Source organism: Lacerta agilis, chromosome 6 (genome assembly GCF_009819535.1).
Source record: "Lacerta agilis isolate rLacAgi1 chromosome 6, rLacAgi1.pri, whole genome shotgun sequence".
Lineage (NCBI taxonomy): Eukaryota > Metazoa > Chordata > Lepidosauria > Squamata > Lacertidae > Lacerta > Lacerta agilis.
The window spans coordinates 16,918,985-16,939,956 of record NC_046317.1 but is presented as its reverse complement, the minus strand read 5'-3'; the positions used below and the strand labels follow the sequence as shown (position 1 = coordinate 16,939,956).

The window sequence follows — 20,972 nt, the reverse complement described above, 5'->3', positions numbered from 1 at the left end:
AGTGCTGAAGTGGACCAAAAGAAGTATGACTCTACTGTCATGTGTTGCCAGAGGATGGGAGTCAGGAGAGGAAGAGAGAGTTGCAATTCTTCAGCAAAACAAATAATATGGCAGGATTCACCCTCCTGAGAATCTCAGGGCCGAATCACGCAGTACAGTAGTCATGGCCACATGTATGTTTTGCTGGCGTTCTCTCTCCCTCCCTTTTTATCTGAATGTAACTTCTAAAGCTATTAAATGTCACTAGAGGATGTGGGGTAAGTTGCTTAGCCCTTTCCTCTTCCAGTCACCTACACACAGATAGAGAGACACACCTCCACCTCCTCCTCCACCTCCACTCACGAAGATACTTTTTGATCCACTGCTTTTTCAGAGAAAATATGTTTGGCTGAGTTGGTGGTGCTCAGCTAACATCTGTTTTCTTTTTTCTTTTTTAAAGGTGAGGGGGTGGACTCCTCTGTACTGCATAAAGGAGAGAAATTCTGAAAAGCTGTTTATGTATAAAATGTTTCTACATCTTCTAGCTTGAAAATATATGGGTGAAATCAGTGGAAGTGTCAAAAGCCAAAGAGCTGGCTAAACAAATATTCCTAGCAGTTGGTGGTATGGCCTTCTTTCTTTCTTTCTTTCTTTCTATTATTTACAACCCATTTTTTATTGTTCATACAGAGAGAGAAAGGAACAACAATAAAAAAGAACAGAACATTTTATTTAAATATGGCTAAAAGTGAAAACAGACAACGTACTAATGTTAGCTACCCTAGCAAGACAAAATGTATGCAAAACAAGTGACTATGCAATTTTGATCCATTTATATAATGCATGTGAGTTCAACTTTCCATGGAGCAGAATTTGCGTTGAATCAGCAAAGTTTTGTGTTTCTCTGCTGGGCAAGGTACAAAGCCCTTCTTTCGCACCCTGTGAAACATAAATGCACAGAGTTTTTTTTAAAACTCATGGCTCCCGAGCCTCCCCCGATCTCCTGCCCCCTTCCCCCTTTGGTTTGGCAGATCAGGGGAGGCTTGGGAGCCGCAGGAGGGCAGCCATTGTCCAGTTTTTTTAAAAAAAAAACCTCTGCGCATTTATGTTTCACAGGGTACGAAAGAAGGGCTTTGCACCTTTATACAATATGCATGTGTGCTTGGGCCCAGGGTCTTTTGCCTCACCATCCCCACTACTGACTCCCTGTTGCTACTCAGCTTAAAAAAAAAAAAAGTCACCCGATTCATTGGAAAAAATCTGGTAACCATAGACTAAATAACTGATAAGGGGAAGCAAAGGTAGAATCACAGGTAGTTAGCAATTCAGTAGTAATTCTGCACTAACATAAAGGGTATTCATAGCCATGTTCAGTGGATAATAAATGCACAGATGGGTTGCAGCAAACTCTACCCCTACTCTACACATGTTCATTTGAATGTTTGAATGGAGCCCTTATACATACCACTAGCAAGTTCTGAATCATAGAATTGTAGGGTTGAAAGGGATCGTGTGGGTCATCTAGTCCAACTCCCTGCAATGCAGGAATCTTTTGCCTAACGTGGGGCTTGAACCCACAACCCTGAGATTAAGAGTCTCGTGCTCTACCAACTAATCATGTGCATAGGGTTCTTCATGTGTATACTGCATTACCTTCATTGAGGGATTCAAATGGTCACATATAGACCAACAGGTAGATCTTGCCACCAGGATTTTTATTACTGTTTTATTTAGTAGTCACAGATACAGCACTTAACACCTGAGCAGCCATAGTGCTTCTATAGCCAGTATGCAATGGAAGCTTAAGTTATCCAAGCTACTTCAAATATAAGCACATGAATTCACCATTAAAACAGGCTGGTAAATAGCCACTTGTCTGTGTTAGAGTGCAAACAAGGCAAAGATTTTGTAAACTGGAAGGGAGCCAATTTTATTATTTCATGCCATCATAGCTCACAAATGTAAGTGTGGACAAGACAACCAGTAAAAACACTCACTTAACTGAGATCGCGGAAAGTGTTGGAGATTGGATTACTGGGCCTGTTGGAAACACAGGTAAGTGGGGGCAATGTGAGGGAGAAAATAGCAGCACCGGAGGAGAAAAAGATAATGAGGCATTTGGATCTGAGCAATCATTTTTTCCTTTAAAAAAAAAGTGTTAGAAATGTAACATGGGGTAGGAAAATTACATTAATTGGGGTGATTTGAAGGAGGTACAAAAGCAACGCAAAACTTAAGAACATCTGTATTCTGCAAACTAAAAACTTCACAAAACTGACACAAGTCACAGTGTGTTCGGGGATTTCAGATTCTCTAATTCAGAGGCACAAACTGCAGGAAGTAAAAAAAAAAAAAGTGAACGTTGCTTTCAAAGCATTTGGCTCTCTTTCAAGATGACAGCAAAACAAAACATTAGAAAAAAGGGTGGCGGATGATTCAGCCAGATAAAAATAATGTCCTTTTCGAAAGGAATGCAGTTCTAGACTTGGAGACATTAATGCAGGCTGTAAATCAATGGGTCAATGCTCCTTTATAATCATGATCTTCCCAGAAAGGGTCTTGATGGGAGCCAGATATACTGCACCCTTGCCTCCTGCTTAAGGACTGGCCCAAAGGAGCTGCAAAATGGGGTGGGGAATCCTTTCAATTTGCTGAGAGGTTGGTGATGAATGTACTCCTCCCCACATCTTTTATTTCCCTATGTCCACAGCTCCTGTAGCCAATAATCAGCTGCAGGCATCCCACAGCAACTTATCACGACCTCCAATGTTAGCTTATGGGTCAGAATGTCTGAGGTGCTTCAGCTGAGGAACCAGATTTGAATTTCCTTCAAACTCTTCCCCCCCCCCCCATGTGAAACTGAACTGCAAATGGGACCAAATATGCAATTTTTGCGTCACTCAATATTCAGAGCCAGACGGCAGAAAGTCAATTGCCACAACCATTCAAATTGTTAACACAGTTTTGTCCAGCACAGCCTGCAGTCTTAATAAAAAGAGTACACCATTCCACCTGAAAGTGACCAGCTGACTTTACTACACTAAATAACACTAAATAACAGTTTCTAATACACTCTATTGCAACGTGTCCTCCATTCACTTCAATGTAACTTGGGCATAAGTTCGTCTTCAAATGGAGCTAGCACAGTAACTGTATTAGGTGGGATGTGATGAGAAAAGTCACTTTTATTTCCCAGTCCCATGTACCTTGATCTTGGAGATAATGTTAGAGCAGGAGGATGGCGATTTCTCAGTTATGGGAGAAATGGATTCTGGATAACAAAATAAATTATTTCCCTAGAGCCAACTCTGCTTTTGTCCCATTTGATTACAGTCATTTAAAACAAATATACAATGGGGGGGATCTCTATCTTGTTACCTTTACTATTATATAGGAATGGACTCCATTTTGGAATCTGCCATCTATTGCAACATATTTTGTTTTATGATGTATCAGAAGCTGCACTATCATGCTAATAGAGGAGAAAGGGTTTTTGCAGATACTCTCTGCTCTGCAATAATTTCCAAGCAAATGAGAATCCTCTCTGAAAAGCAGCTTTTATCTCCCAAGCACACTTTGCTACTATTCTAATTAACAAAGACCCAGAACAGATCAGTATCTATTAGAAGAAAACTAAATATAATTTCTAATTTGGCTGGATGTCTATGATTTCACTGAAGACAGGGGAGTTCAATTTGAGGCTCTTTATTATGTTGTATGCATTTAATATTGAATAACATGAAATACTATTAAAACAAAGAAAAATGGAATACACACTGCCCAGGCTTCCACCCTGGGGGAGTCACTTCAGTGCTGCTAACACAGCAGCTTGGCTTCACCTCCAGATATGCACTCATTTGTCTCTCAAGACAGACAGGTGTCAACAACAGCATTATTATTATTATTATTATTATTTATTAAATTTGTATCCCACCCTTCATCCAAAGATCACAGAGCGGCTCACAACATAAAAAGACAAAATGAGAACACAAAAATCGCAATATAAACAAGAGCAAGAACAAACCAATAGCACCCCTCCCAAGAACATTTTGTTGGGGCGGGGATATCTAGCAGCCTGGTGCAAATCTGAGATTCTACTCTTTCCCTCCAGAAACACAGTTCTTTTAAAACGCTTACCGAGCTACATTTTTGGTTTGCGGACTGACAACTCTCAAGGAGAACCATTGATCTGTTTCCATAAAATTGCTTTGAGGTGTTGTATATAAATTTTATTAAATGAATAAGCAAGCATATTAAAGGACAGTTCTGTACCACAATATCTCTCCTTGCGTCATCCATCTCATTATTCAGAAGAAACAAAGCCTATGCAACAGAGTGGCCATAAAACATGTAGCAGTCAAGAGAAAGGAAGGTTCCTGGAGCAGGGAACGCATCACGCATAAATTTACTGGATCCACAAGGGATTCATGAATCCAAAACTAGTGGTAGCATGCTCCCGTTTGCAACATATGGGCCTACACATATAATGTTACCAGCAACCCTACTGTTTCCAACACCACTAATCTGCTTTAACATACATGATCCTCTCTCATCACCTCAAGACTGCTTTAAATTGCAAATCAGCATTCCAGTCAGTCATGGCTTTGATCTCAGCTAATCAATTTCTCAAGGCCTGCTGTACGATAGGAAGCTATAGGACTCCGCTGTAAACCGAGCAACACTTGAAAAGGATTATACACTTCATTTTCATACATCTGACAGCACAGCTGTATGGCCGTTTTCTTTTCATATATTCTTGGAACATTGTGGTTGCTGCTCACATAATGGGGGGGGGGGAATAAGTGAGGAAGACTAACAATCGGTTCCTTCCCACAGCAACACCAGTGCATTCACAGAGAGCAATGCTGGTATTGAACAATAACATTTCATTCACCCAGCCCACATGGCAGACAGTACAACAGAATGAATCTAATGACAGGAAAACAACAAAATACAAGTGATACTCAAAAAATTAGAATATCGTGGAAAAGTTCATTTATTTCAGGAATTCAACTTAAAAGGTGAAACTAACATATGAGATAGACTCGTGACATGCAAAGCGAGAGATGTCAAGCCTTTATTTGTCATAATTGTGATGACTGTGGCGTACAGCTGATGAAAACCCCAAATTCACAATCTCAGAAAATTAGAATATTGTTAAAAGGTGCAGTAGCTACTCAATCCATAACACCTGCAAAGCGTTCCTGAGCCTTTAAATGGTCTCCCAGTCTGGGAATATCACCTGTATATATTTTCCCAGCAATCATTACCTGGCAGACTTTACAGGGAAGTGGCAGCTTTCATGCCCCTGCAACATATGGAGTAAGCTTCCCCCCCCCAAAAAAAAATGTTTTAAGGTGAGATAGTTACCGTGTGATGACTTTTTTTCCAGATTTCCACACTTTTAAGATATCTGATACTCTTTTGAGTGACAGACCACCACTTGGGGCAGTGAAAGGTAAGGTAAAGCCCTAGCCCACAAAATCATGTCCACAGAGGCATGATTGGTTTTTTAAATGACCCGTCCACCACAACTTCTTCCTCTCAAAGCTGAAAAGGTAGTTCCTTCCATTCAGACGCATATCTAGTTTTAAAGTCTCCAGGTAAGAACCCAATGGTGGTTCAGTTCTCAAGGCTGACATGGTAGATCCAGTGCCTTGACCTTCTACATTATTTTAAACAAAACAGAGTCCTAGGGGAATTCCTCACTAAGTTTGCTCCTTTAACTCACTTAGCAGAGTTCATCTCACCATGCATCTTTCCAACAGAAGCTCCCATTTGAATGTGTGAAGGGGACCAAGTGAGGCTTGCTCCCTATCCCTTTGCTGTCATTTGACAACCTGGCATTTGCATCTCTGACTCAGATGATAAAGCATTGCTGTGAAAACACATGTTCTATACCCAGTGTATTCTCAAAATTACACTGTAGTGGTTTAGACAAGGAAGCTATCACATCTGTTTCGAGTATCAATAAATTACACTCTCCGACCAAAGGAAACCAAGGTGATGTAAAGGGCTTTAAAACGCAATACAGAACATAAGGCAGTAATTATAAGATACATATTTTTAAAAGAGAATCAATAGATTGCTTGTTTGCTTTGATCTTGCAAAACAGGTAAAATGTAATAATGACATCTTTTAGTATTCACATAGCACTTTAGAATGATCAAAGCACTTATCATACATTTTCCAAGCAAAATTTTTAACACATATGTAGCAAGCAAATGGAATCTAGGACTACTACATATATGCTTGCCACCCACGTTTGCACAGGACATAATTTGAAATACCCCTAAAGTAATGGTATTGTGACCTGGCTACACACTCACTTGCCACCAGGTCTGGGGAAATACTATCTGTGATGAAGAATGAAAAAGCAAGTGCTCTTGAGTGCTTCCTGAGAATTAGACCAACCTACTTTCCCACATATGTGGCAGAGTTGTTGGCAATCTTTCCTTTCCACCTACTGCATATATACAACCCCTGTATGGGATACATGCTAGATCCTGTATGGCATAATGAGCAGAATGTAGGGACCAGGACCTGCAAAGGGGATGCATCTCTTTAAATGCTTGGGCTGTTGGCAACTGTTTTCAATGTAGATCGGGCTTCGTAACCCACCAGAGAATTTCCACAATGGAAGATCTATATGAATCTCACAGATGCATGGAAATGTCTCATGAGAAAATCACTTAGATGAACATCTAATGTCATATTCTAGCATAGATGTTATTGTTAAGCTGCCTTGGGCATTTTATTTGGAAAGGAAGGTTACATAAAGGTATTAAAATACAAGACAATAGGGAGGCCTAGGTTCAGATCCCCACTCAGACACACAGCTTATTGGCTGACCTTGGACTAATGTCCCAGACAAACCTATTGTACCTCTTGAATGTAATACATAAAATGTTTTAATACCAATTTGGTATCTTTACTTAGAACAATAATAATAATAATAATAATAATAATAATAATAATAATATTTATTATTTGTACCCCGCCCATCTGGCTGGATTTCCCCAGCCACTCTGGGCGGCTTCCAACAGAAATCAAATACAAAAATAGCCCACAACTCTGAAAAAACAGCAAAGATAGCATCATAATACAGACTGGACAAGAGGAACAGAAATTGAAGATGCAGCTACCTCATCAAAATATTATTACTAAGAATGGAAGCAAGTAGACTCATGACACTGTTTTTTTTTCCATCAACAACAACAGAAGAACTTGGGAGGAACAAACAAGGATGGAGCAACAATGGAGAAGAGAGATACTTCAAGCACAACCCATTGTTTGTTAGCAGTTCCATTTCCGAACGGCCCTTCCTCCCCATGAACATACAATTCAGTAAGTCAAGCTGCAGTGCCAGAGCAGACTGCAACATGCCAATTCGTTCCACAGAACTGAATGTGAGCCACTGGAAACCAAGTCCCCTTGTATCTCTATAGTTGTCGCATTCGATATTGCAGTACTTCAAGCAAATTCTGACTGCGGTGGCAAATCTATAACTTGACTGTACCACATCATATTGTAGGGGCAGAATGCTGCTGCATACAACAGCAATAACAATACCCCTCCACACATAAAAGTAAATGTCAGAGAGCAGAATTCAATACTTGCCTGCTTCCTCCATGTTTTCTGTATAGAAAGATAATTTTTTTATGAAGAAGCATTTAATCAGATGAACCTCATCTGCCACAGTAAGTAGCGCAACCCATACACAGGTTTATCACCTCCATAAATTTTAGACCTTACTCCCGATAAAACATGTTTCATGTAATACCATGCAGATCCTCCCACTTTCCAAAACAAGAAACAATTGTAATTAGGAACTGTGAAATGGATTAGGGCCCAGTGTGTCAGTAGGGAGAGCCATCTTAATCCTTTTTTTGATGCCCCCTAATTCTTTCACCTCCAGAGAGAAAAGACACTATTTTGAGAGAGAAAACAGGGAAAGGATTATGCATTCCCTCCTTACAGGCCTTCCTCGACTCTTATAACTATACCCTGCGTCCACTACTTTTCCTATAAACATGCCCCAATAAATCTTTCCCTTCTGGTTTCAATAAAACTTTGAAACTGAATGAGGTCAGAGGTAAAAATCCAGTATCTTTTACTTTCCTGCTAGTAACACTGTACTCTTACAAAACAGAGAGTGCAGCAAATGCTACTGTCCTGGCAATGAGCCTTAGTCACCAACATGTAATTAGCCTCGCCTTATTACAAGGGGCCATATGATAGCCAAGGTCCAGCCACCTCAACTCATATTTGCTTGAAGTTAAAAAAACTCCAGAATTGCGGGGGGGGGGCGTTCGTCTTCCTAAATTCATGGGTTTGGTTTTTGCACTTCCATATCTCTTCTTGGGCAAACTTCATTCTTCACTTTGCTTTCTCCACACATACACATATGTGTATTTGCTCCCAACACCACATTCTGCCGCTACTGCGGCTCCTTTCAAATATTTCTTCTGCTTACATATGCTTCAATGTCTTTCTCCTTCAAAAGAGACACAGTGGACTGGTCCACATCTCATACTAAGCAAAACCATAGCTTCAAATGAACGTGCAGGCTCTAGGAGAAGAGACTTTGCTCTTTGCTTGTCATTTTGCTGCTGCACCACACTGGGCTAAGCCATAGTTTGGCTTAGCATGTTGTCCAAACCAAGGCTCATGATTTTTGCCACAGTGATTCAAACAGCAGCTTCCACTTTTATCACAACAACTTCCTAAATACTGCCATGCTGGGCTGTAAATCTAGTAAATAGCATCACAATACTTCAAGTAAAAGCATAAAAAATTATGATCACGTGCAACAGTCTCCCTTTCTTCTTGGATAGCCTCAAAATAGAAGGCAGATCTCAGGACATCATCAGATGAACTTCTGCCCTCTACCTCCTTGGCGCAATTGAAATATTGTTAGTGACGCCGAAAAGGTTTCTCTGAAGAAACATAGTAAAAGTCCCCTTGCTGTTCTTTCGTATATAAGCCGAGAGAGAAAGAGAACCGGGTTAAGAGCTTTCAGATCACTTTCCCCCACGTGGTTTATGAGCAGTTTGACTTTAGTGGTGTCAAACATTATTCTACAGGCATAGAAAAATAATTGGGTCTCAGTGGGGCTACTTACAGAAGTAGTTTTAGATGCGTTATTAAAGCAGATGTCCATTATTCACAGTTACAAACTACACAAATTCAAAAGGTCTCTGTGTACTTATACAAAGAAAATGTATCTGCTGTTCTTTATAATGTTCCCCAGCTCTTCATCAAAGAATTTCAAATTCAAAAATTACCCCATTCTTATGTCTTTTGGACTAATAAAAAGACAGTTAATATAAAAAATAAAACTGAAACTTCTGGAGCCTATTTTTCTAATGCCAAGATTCAAATCTTGAAGGACCCTTATGGTAAAACCTGCAAGCCATATTGTATTTCTGATACAACAGGAAAAAATTGTGAAAGAAAGATGGCACTATAATCTTTTGCTGTAACTAGAGAAACGTCGTAGAATAGATTGTAGTCCAACAATTTAGATATGGTGTTTGCACTCACGCTAAATTCACCATATGTTGCGATCCCAATTTGAAACTCTCAAGAAAACCATTTATCTTGAAGAGGTGGACCCACTGTGAAATTTTCACTTTCAGTGTGGATGATGTGTTTCTTTCAAGAGGTTGCAAGGTAAGTATCAACTGCCTAAGATTGCCAATTGACAACATTTACAACTGAAATGCCCTTTTTATGAATGAAGGTCTTGGAGGAGCTGGTGGTTATCAAACATGCCAGGAAGGACACAGTTAAATTTCAAAAAACCATACTCAAATGTACAATGTTACATACATAGGCTGTTAGGGGCAAATGCAACAGGGCACTGGGGTACCCTATACATAGAATCATAGAATTGTGGAGTTGGAAGGGACTCCAAGGGTCATCTAGTTCAACCCCCTGCAATGCAGAAATCGCAACATGTGGTTCCCCATCCAATTTGAAAACATAAATATCAGTAGAGGTCTGTCCTAGCCTCAGCGCTATTAGTTTTTATTTATTTATTCAAAATTACAGTAGATCCAACACAAGTTGTTCTTTCAATCTTACTGTACCCATCTCCAATTTTATATATATATATATATATAGAGAGAGAGAGAGAGAGAGAGTTAGCATCTTTAAACTAATGGCATTGCAGCACAGATGACATAAATCAATTACAGATCATCTGGCCATGTCATGTAGCAGTCTCATTCTAGTCCAAGGTTATTTAGTATTAGAGGCATCCTAAAGACCTGCTAAAGATTCAATGAGATTTCCAGTGTTGTAGGAGCTATGGGATGGACAACACAATTTAGTGCTACTTAAGACAGCAAAGCAACTAATACTCCAATGCTGGAAGGAGAAATATCCACCAGTTATCATGTTGTGTTGTTCAGTCGTTCAGTCGTGTCCGACTCTTCGTGACCCCATGGACCAGAGCACGCCAGGCACGCCTATCCTTCACTGCCTCTCGCAGTTTGGCCAAACTCATGTTAGTAGCTTCGAGAACACTGTCCAACCATCTCATCCTCTGCCATCCTCTTCTCCTTGTGCCCTCCATCTTTCCCAACATCAGGGTCTTTTCTAGGGAGTCTTCTCTTCTCATGAGGTGGCCAAAGTACTGGAGCCTCAACTTCAGGATCTGTCCTTCTAGTGAGCACTCAGGGCTGATTTCTTTAAGAATGGATAGGTTTGATCTTCTTGCAGTCCATGGGACTCTCAAGAGTCTACTCCAGCACCATAATTCAAAAGCATCAATTCTTCGGCGATCAGCCTTCTTTATGTTATCATACAACTGAATAAAAACTGCGCTGTACTTTCCATATTTGAACACACTGCCTATTATAAACAACAGCTTTCAGATGTATATTTGGACACCTGATCAGCCTGCACTTGGCTACATACCTAGACTGGCATTTTCTTTTGCACCTAGAACAAGTGATAAAGTTTTTGAGACTGGTAAATGTGGTAAGCTATGCAGCCTTTGCATTCATATCTTCATCCTGACTTCTATCTCCTCCACCCTTCCTTTTCTCTGCTTTTTTCCTTTCCTCTATTTCCATGGGGTCACGAAGAGTCAGACACGACTAAACGACAACAAATTTCCTTTTGTGTTAAATCCTACTGTGAAGGAATAGGACTTTCGGCTATTTTGTTTTGGGGTTTTGCTTGTTAAATGGTTCCTGTTTGCTTTAACATTTCTCTTGCTTAGGGAGTCAGCAGTTGACAGAAAGATTAAAGTACAAGGGGATGTTTTGTTCTGGAAGGTTTGCACAGGAAGGTCATCCTATGAACTTGCCAATTAAGGAGAAACAAACTTAACTAAGTGTCTACTCACCTTCTGATTGGCTAAATTTGTCAAAAGGTTGGGAGGGGAAGTCAAAATATTGTATTTAAGTTCTGTCATAATGTTGTGGAGTCAGAAACTTGATGAGTTGTATGAGAGGGGAAAGCCTTTAACATTTTAAAAGGGCTATAACACTGAAAGGTGTCAAGAGAGCGATTAGATATTACCTTAAATTCAGCTCTCCACAAATATGCAACTTGCAGATATTTTTTTTAATCCCCATGAAAATTATTGAGCACTTTTGCTTTAATTACTCTCAATAAACACTTTTTGTATGCAGTTTTGACTAATGTACACAATTTTGCAAGTTTTCTGAATGTAATGCATTTTTGTACATCATTTTTACAAATATATTGATATTCTTTTTTATGCACACTTTTACCAGATATATGCACTTTTGTAAGCACTGTTTGGCTGGAGAAGCATGGCTGTGTTTCAGTTCCTGTATTGTTTTGGAAAGTTTGAATCTAACTTGAAAGGTAAAATGAATTGAATTTCTCCCCTATTAGGCTACATGTGGTAGAAAACAATGATCATGCCTCCTTGTCTAGCATCCACAGATAGTAAGCCAATGTTTGCATGTGTGTGTGTGTGTGTGTGTGTGTGTAGGCCCATAAATCGAATGCACACAATCTCCCAGATCCATGGATTAACATCCACATTGTCCAGGCCTATGTTCACAGACCACCCACACCAATCCATACAGGAAATGATAAAAGGAACTGAAGGGGTGGCACCGGGGGGGGGGGAATGTTCAAATGGATCAACCCCCATTTTATGTTTGGCCCCTTAAAGCTGGGCCAAATTAAAACTGGTTCACACCCCTAGACCCTCCAAGTGCCCCTATTTTCCAGTAACAGTCCCAGATTTACAAAAGCAGTCCCAGTTTCTGATTTGATCCCAGAATGTCCTGCATTTCCTTAGGACGCCCCTATTTTCATCAGAGAAATGTTGGAGGGTATGGAGTTACATGACACACCCCCCAGCCAAAAAGATAAGTAACTAAACAACCTCTAGAAGACATCTGAAGACTTTCTATGTTTACTATGTTTTTATATATGTTGGAAGCCGCCCAGTGGGGTTGGGGCAATCCAGTCAGATGGACGAGATGTAAATAATATACCATTATTATTATTATTATTATTATTATTATTATTATATAGGACATCCCTATTTTCATCAGAGAAATGTTGGAAGGTATGCACCCCACCTTCCTTGTTCCCCTCAACTTCCGCAAAATGAGGGGGATCTCAATTTGGAAGGTCATCGAAAGTCAAGGGACAACACTACTCCAGGCAAACACTCCTTCTGCCACCAGTTGCCCTTTCCAAAGTTTTTATATATACATTTATACACACACACACACACATATATGGAGGATGTGGGGGCAAAGATGAAAAGACTACTTGGGAAGGTGGGGACAGCAAGCTGGGAAAAGGCTAATCTGAATCCTTCTCTCAACATGCTAGTTTTCCTACAAACATAGAATTCTTTTTTGAGAGGAGCATTCAAACAAGCAATTTTTTAGTCGCAGCCAGAAATAACATTTATCTATGTTTAACATTCTATACTTACTGCTGAATGTGTAAATGGACCCAAATAAATGTTTGTTTAGACTGGGTATTTCTCCATTACTATTTTCCCCAATTCATTTCTATGCACAGGGATTTCAGAAGTCAAAACTTCTTGTCTATCAGTATTTTTGTTTTTAAAAGCCTCTGTTTGCTTTAATCCTCCAGGAAAAACAAAACAAAACCCTCAAGAGGCACTATGGAAGCCAAGTTCAGATAATGCATACATCCTTAAACTAAGCCACCCCCACTCTTCAAAATTAAACAACTATTTAATAAAGCCACCCAGTTAATCCAAAGTTTACTTTTAAATATATTTAAAACAAACATCTGTGTTTTCACACAGGCTGCACAGCAATCTTAGCCTTCCTGTTTAGAAATCTGATGGTCTAACAGACCTCTTTGAAGAAAGTGTTTCAAAACCAGATTACAAAGCAGCTGTCCCAAGAGTTCTAAAACAATATACTGTAAGCCTATTTTAATTCATGTTTTTATAGCAGATGGTTTGGTCTAAAAGCAAGCAAAATTACCACTCATCTGGTTACCTGGTCTAAGTACAACTGCTCATTGGTGACCACAGGACTGACAGACATGGGTATGGCAAGAAATTCATTCTGTCTAATGGAATAGTTATTTTAGGGGACGGGAACACTTCTGTGAAAGTGGTATCCCAGAAAACACTTCCCTCCCTGATTCATTACAATAACACTGCTGCCAATACAATGTATCTTCTTAGTTGTGGACAATAGTCCAAGCAATTGAGGTTATTATGTATCATTTTTTGTTTGTTAAGCTTGTGGTGATTTTAGCATATTCTCACCGTACATGTTATAGCTCAGATTCCTGCAAGAATCTGAGTTAAGCCCAATGCAAGAAATGGGGCAACTCATTTACACAAAACTCGGCTACACTACAGCGCTAGAGCTCATTGCTATGAATACAAAAGTTCAGTATATAGTCTGTATAAGAAGCAATATTGTCAAGCTAGACCGAAATTAAATGATGCCACCACACCATAAAATACTAGGGAAATAAATAAACAGTTCTCCAAGGTTTTCTCCACTGGAAATGCGCCCAAGTTATCTGCAACCATATAAATCTCTTATCAACCTTAGACACATTGGAACATGCCTTTATTTGAGTCTTGAGGTTCCTACAAGCAAGCAATTCTTCTTTTGGAAACTAATCTTTCCACATAAGTCATTGAGGCCCAAAATAAATTTTTTGTGCTTAGCAAAGTCACAATCTGACCTGAGGAAACATGGAGCAAAAAATTCTGTGAAATGCAGAATTCATGCACAGGAAGTTAACTGTCTTCCACTCTACTGAAATAAATTGTTCCATTTAGACTGGAAATGATTGGCTGATCAAGAAACATGCAATAGCAAATATTAGCAACCCAATTTAGAACATTATGAGCTCAATCCTATCCATGTCTACTCAGAAGTAAATCCCACAATTCAATGAGACTCATTCCCAAGTGAATGTACAGGATTGCAAACATGCAGTCTTAAGTAACTTACTTTCCAGGACGTTCAAGTAATATTGAACTCAGTAAGATTTACTTCTGAGTACATGTACTGTACAACATTCTGCTTGTTGGAAATATTTCTCCTTCTCCCACACACCCCTCGGTATTCGTGAACTTGTCCATTTAATTCTTCACAGTCATAATATTATTTTATATACTATAATTTATATTCTATATTTGTACACTGCTTCAGTATTTTTTTAATATAGAGCATCTTATAAATTCCGAAGAATACATAAATAAGAACAATCATTGCAGGTCTTATGAGATAACAGCCTTTGGGCAAAAAATATGCCAGTGTGTGCTTTGCTTTCTAAATCTATCCAAACCACTACTGTGTTTTACTGATGATGGCTAAAATCAATTTTATTAGCCCAGACAGCTAATTTTAATTAGCAGATGATGAAGAAAAGACAGGAACATTACTTACTGTATGGAAGCCACTCCAGTTCATCATCCAAAGAGGATCTTTAAATTCTGCATTTCCACTAAGGCAAGCAAATCACAGCACTTGAACACAGTATTTCAATAGGCTGTCTAAAAGAGTTCAGATATTACAGTTCACTGTTCACTGAAAACTCAGCACAGCACTTTAAAAATGAAAGGGGAGGAAAGCATGCACAACAAGACCTAGCAACTCCAGGCTGTGATCTTAAGCCACTTAAATGGTATTAATGGGAGATTACTATGCAATATGTTATGGATCATAGTAATAGAAAAATCACAAGGAACAGGATCCATAATTGGAGTCCAAGAAAATAGCAGCAATTAGCAACCCTATCATAAGCATTAGCGGATAAATTCATTGCCTACAGGGATAAGGAACAAATCCCACAGATGAATTCTACTTGCATAGGAGCCTCCCTAAAGTGTGTTTCACAAGTTTTGCAAACGCAAGCGAAAGTATTTTGCCTTTTAAGAACTTAGGCATTCTGCTGTTTAGAGAGGAAAGTTAGATGAACAGTGTACTGCAAGACACGTCTAACTCAGGCATAAATCCAGGAGAGCTGAATAGAGTTTACTCTCAGGGAAATGAAGAAGCCCTGCTGAATACAGTGGGGCTTGCTTCCAAATAAACTGTATGTGACCCAGTGCTTTATGTCAACCAAGTGCACTACTGAAACATGGCTCCTTTTGAGATACATCTTCACAGCTGAACGTCTTCAAATGAACCAACACAGATGGAGTTACAAGGGCAGACCTCCTTAGCACCAAGGCCACACTGAAAATATCATTTTGATCAGTAGATAGGGTAGTCAGGTGAAAAAGATGACAGGGTACACATTCACCTTTAATAGAAGAGAGAATTTCAGCAGGTGTAGCAGGAGAAACCATGACTGCTGAAAGTCCCTCCTTCTACACAACTATTAAAGATGCAGGAGTCCAGGGCTACAGATAAGCTGCATCTTATTTCCAAAAGCCACATGTGACACAGCTTCCTTTGTTGCATATAACAGACACTGTTTGCATCTTGTTTCCACAAATACTGCAAGTGTCATGCACGAGCTAAGTTTGGTGAACATGACACGCTTATTCTCTGATACTGCTGATGTAAATGCTTCCCCCCCCCATCAAATGGGAAGCTTGACTCAACCTCTGAAATATATTGTTGTAAACTTTAAAGAAAAGCATAACCCTGTATATATAGTTAGGCTACTTAAATCCTCAAGGGAATGAATGCAAGCTTATGTGCTGAGATTTAAGTAGTCTAACTTCTGGGATAATTTTCCTCAATTATCCCCAAAAGATGGCAGGTTTTTCAACCTGGGCTAAATGCATAACTGCAATACAAAGGGGATTGTATTCCATTCAGATATGGCATCATTAAACACTGCCAACAATATTATTTACTGTATGTATGCATAACTGGATGCCCCTGGTAAACATGATTATTTTTACTACTACTACATGCCTGATTATCAGGTTTGGGGACCAGCGCTCAAAATATGCATCCCAGAAAGTCATGTTAAGGAAAATCTGTAGGAGCGAAGAAGAAGGTAACACAATAGCAACCTCCAAGAAACCACTCTGTCTAATTGTATGCTTTTATCCTGGGGGATGGCTCCCAATTTGTCTAGTGGGAAGGAATCCTTTTCATTAAATAGGTGAACTGAGGCAGCTGTAGCCCAGGGGCAGGCAATGTGGTGCTACCCTGATGATACTGAAATACAACTCCCATCAGCCCTGACCATTGGCCATGCTGGCTGGGGCTGATGGGAGCTGTAGTCCAAAAAAAATCTGGGAGGCACCATACTGGCTACCTCAGGTGCCCAGGAAGCTACTAAAACAACAGGCCCTACCTCCAAATCAGGAGCTGGCAACCCTAGGAATTATTTCCACTCTATAATAATCAACAAAACATCATGTTTTGGCGTTCATAAACATGCATATTCTGAATACGTTCATACAGTAACTAGGACTCACCAAGATCTATGGGTGTATAAATTACCACTCATGAGAATTATGCTATGTTGCAGCTTTCTCATATTGTTGAGGTTAAGCCTCTACAGAAGTAGTGTGCATGCACACGAAAGCTCATACCAAGAATAAACTTAGTTGGACTCTACAGAAAGTCAGACAAAATCACCCATCCTGCTGCCACATTTTGCTTCTCAGAAGCCTTACCAAAAGAGACTGTTTTTGGTTAAGTCCCACTCACAAAAAGCACTTGAGTCTTCAAAATGACAAAGGGCATTTAAAAACCAATGACCACCACCCAGCAGCCTTTCTCTAATGAGACTTCCCTGTCTCTGCTATGGAAAGGATGCATACAAAGCATGATGGGGAAAGCACCTGTGTTTGTGTGTGCATGGAGCATTTTCCTATCTCAGACAAGAATTGGAAGCTCCCACACACACAGGGAGCTGGGTCATAGCCAAGATTAACATTGCATTTCCAGGACACTCAAGCCAAATCATGCAAGTGAGAAAATTAGAGGCTTAAAAATATATACATGGAGTGCAATTCACGGCACACTTAAAAACACAAGGCTGTAATCTCATGCACACTTACTGTGAGCATTCCTAACATCAGGGTTTGCCCATAATATTGAATTAAACGCAATGCATAAGCATGCTCAAATGTTTCCTGGTATTTCACTGCAAGGCTGCAACAATGAACAGCGAATGTACGGTATGGCATTAAATGGTTTATACATGCGGACCTAGTGAAGTGGCTAAGAGATTGAGCAAGGGGACTCAAGTTCCAATCACATCCCATTCAAACTCACCTGGTGATCTTAAACAAGTCACTCTCCTAGGCTCCCCCCACTCACCTCAGAAATAGGACTCCAAAAATAATACTAATTACTGACCTATTTTACAGGACACTTCTGAGAATTAATGAGATGGTAACGGGTAAACCACTCAAGGTATTCAAAAGTGCTAAATAAACATTAAGTATTATTATTAAGTTGTGCTGTGGATTTCAACAAGGTCAAGTTTTCAGATGATGATCGTCTATGCAATAAATTGATAGTCTTGGATACGGTAGCCAAATGAAAAATAGGACAGGGCCATTGAAACTTTAATACCTGTTTATAAATGGGAAGTCCAGCCTTGCATTACAAACTATGCTACATCTGCTGAAATTCCCTCTTCTAAATAACAATTAAAGGTGAAAGAGCCTCATCCCCTTTTTCATCTGGCTACCCTAGTCTTAAAGGTAAAAGGAACCCTGACCGTTAGGTCCAGTCGCAGACAACTCTGGGGTTGCGGCACTCATCTCGCTTTACTGGCTGAGGGAGTTGGCGTACAGCTTCCGGGTCATGTGGCCAGCATGAACAAGCCACTTCTGGCGAACCAGAGCAGCGCACGGAAACGCCGTTTACCTTCCCGCCGGAGCGGTACCTATTTATCTACTTGCACTTCGTGCTTTCAAACTGCTATGTTGGCAGGAGCAGGGACCGAGCAATGGGAGCTCACTCTGTCGCTGGGATTCGAACCGCCGACCTTCTGATCAGCAAGCCCTAGGCTCTGTGGTTTAACACACAGCACCACCCGTGTCCCTAGTCTTAGGTATGAGTAAATACAAAACAAGAAATAAACAGTTCTGGGATGACAGCAGGTCAGATGCCAGTTCAGCTAAAGCCAGTCATAGATAGGACTGCACACTTACATAAGAGATAAATACCACTAAACAAAGGAGCCTTACTCCTGAGTAAACATATTTAGGTTCATGGTGTACACACCATTGAAAGAAATGGAGCAGACAGTGCAATCCTCTGTGTGCTTACTTGGTAGTAAGTCCCATAATGTTCAGTGGAGTTTACTCCCAAGTAAGTGTGCACTGCCTTAAGACAGTTGTATCACCACCTTGTCTCATAGGTTTCAATGACAGTTAAAGTCAACTCTCTCTATATATTTACCTATGAGGTAAATTTGGGCTTACTCCCAAACATGACAAAAGAACTATAGCCAGAAAATTTAGCTGGCACAGGAATGAAGTCGGCAAAACAAGCCAAAGACTGCCAACCCTGCAGTTTATTCATTTTTAAGATATCATAATAAACAACCAACCTAAAAATTCTCTCTCCCTCTCCCTTCCTCAAATATAAGAAGTTTAACTCAGAGAAATGTTTTGAGAGGATCACTTCTCTTTCTTCAGAAATCAGACAGCACCACGCAACCAAAGTGAAGCACTTTTAGCTGTGTATCCACCAAACATTCAAAGCACGCCCACCCAAAGAATCCTGGAAACTGCAGTTTCCCCCTCACTATTCCCAGCACCCTTTAACTAAAGTTCCTAGGATCCTTTTGGGAGGAGTGCTTTAAAGGTTTAGTGAGTATGCCCCCTTAAAATCAATGGGGCTTAACCACAGTGACATTGTGCCCATTATATTTGTAGGTTAAACCATTCCAAACCACATTCACAACTACAGCTCATCCCATCCAAAAGGCCAAGGCCAATATACATCATTCAAGGTGCCAGAGTGCAACTCTGAGTTACAGCTCTGGCTCCCACTTTGTGTTTTTTTTTTGTCTCTGGAGATCAGATCCTTCATAATAGGCATTCTGGCATTGTTCTGAGTTTCCCTGTGATGTGCATTATACTAAGGGACAAGTGGATAAATACTTTTAAACCCTCCCACAAAACCTTCAGAGGGCAGCAACAGCAGCAGCTTCTTTTTGCTCTGGGGCTGTCATTTTATCCTTTCCCCTGTCTATTGTAATTACAGATAACGGTAATGGAGGCAGTCAACTTCCTAGATGCTTCATTTTACATGACACAGTTCCTCTTTAGTTTCTCTTTTTTTCCCTGTTAACCCAAGTGAATCCAGGCAGAAACAGCAGAACAGCCACAATTTAAAAGATAGATGGATACACACACTAGACGGCAAAGTAATATTAAAAATACTAAGTTGAGCATTTTAATGGAGCCCAGTATCCTTTCGCCCCATCCCCCACTGAGTTCAAATTTTAAAAGTATCCCCCAAAAATATGCAGTGGCCAGCACGAAGCATTCAATTCTGGGGTTTGAATTGTTGAATTGTTGAATTGCTGTTGTTGTCATCACTTCCTTTATCTCCCCAGATCATGGAACTACAACTGTTGTTTTTATTTCCAAAATGCTACCTGGAACTCTATACAGGGTCTCTATCTTTGTTTCTTCATGTCACAGATTTACTTCTGAGTACATGTACAACATTCTGCTTGTTGTCTGTCTCTCTGTCTCTCTCATATATATATATCTATATATATAATCTGCAGCCCGCAAAAAGAGCATCTTGCAACTCTGCCAAATTCAAACATCCCCTGCTGAGAGCTGCTGGCTAACAAAGTGAAAGCAAAATACAAACAAAACTGACACCCTGGAAGGACCCCTGCATTGGAACAAAGGCATTAACCAGGCGATTAATAACGCGGGATGGGGAAGGGTGGGGAAGGGGAAGAGGGACTCGGAGGCACAATAACGCAGGCAGAAACCCGGAAGAGCCCGGCGTCGCACATTCCACACTTCTCCCTCTTTTTTTTTTTTTTTACCTGGGACATCTGAGGTCTGAGGTTGATCTCCTTGAGATTGATGGCGTGAGGGCGCAGGTTGTTGAGCAGCTGGCAAAGCAAGACTCCATCGCGGAGGGTCTGGGCCAGGTCGAACACCTGCGCCGTGTCCCAGGTCACCCGGTGGTTGACCGGCAGCACCCGGCACTGGATGAGCCAGTGGGCGCATTGCTTCCAAGGCTCCATGCGCGCTCGCCGCCGCCTCAGTCCTGGGAAGAGAGAAGAGACCGCTTTTGCCCGACGCCGAGAACTCCAAAGGCAGCCGAAGCCGCGCGCCCTCCTCGCCTCTCCTGCTGCCGCAGCGCCTCTCCTGCTCTGCCCCTCGCCTCGCACGCACTGAGAGGAGCGGCGCACGGAAAGGCAGCCGGGGAGGCTGGTGCGCGTGCGGGTCCCCCTCGCGGCGCAACGACACAGAGTCCGGCGGCGCCTGAGGAAGAAAAGAGGAAAAAGGCAGCGCGCGTGCGCCCACCCAACCCGCGCGCTTTCAGGTTGCGACGCCGCCTGCCCTCTGAGGCGACCGGACG

General features: G+C 40.8%; 1 protein-coding gene across 6 annotated transcripts in view; it reads right to left on the bottom strand.

Annotated features, from left to right (window-relative positions):
• The window catches only part of VAV3 (vav guanine nucleotide exchange factor 3), a 154,945-nt gene extending 134,266 nt beyond the window's left edge, over window positions 1-20,679 (bottom strand). For 4 of the 6 annotated variants that reach the window (XR_004426799.1, XR_004426800.1, XM_033151475.1 and 1 more), the window contains exon 1: window positions 20,431-20,679. Coding sequence is in view for 4 of the 6 variants with exons in the window: in XM_033151475.1 (XP_033007366.1) it covers window positions 20,431-20,634 (204 nt within the window). In the remaining 2 variants the exon portion in view is untranslated. The remainder of the gene's footprint in view (window positions 1-20,430) is intronic. The other 2 variants (XM_033151477.1, XM_033151478.1) reach the window with 2 other exon arrangements.
• Window positions 20,680-20,972: the final 293 nt, after the last annotated feature.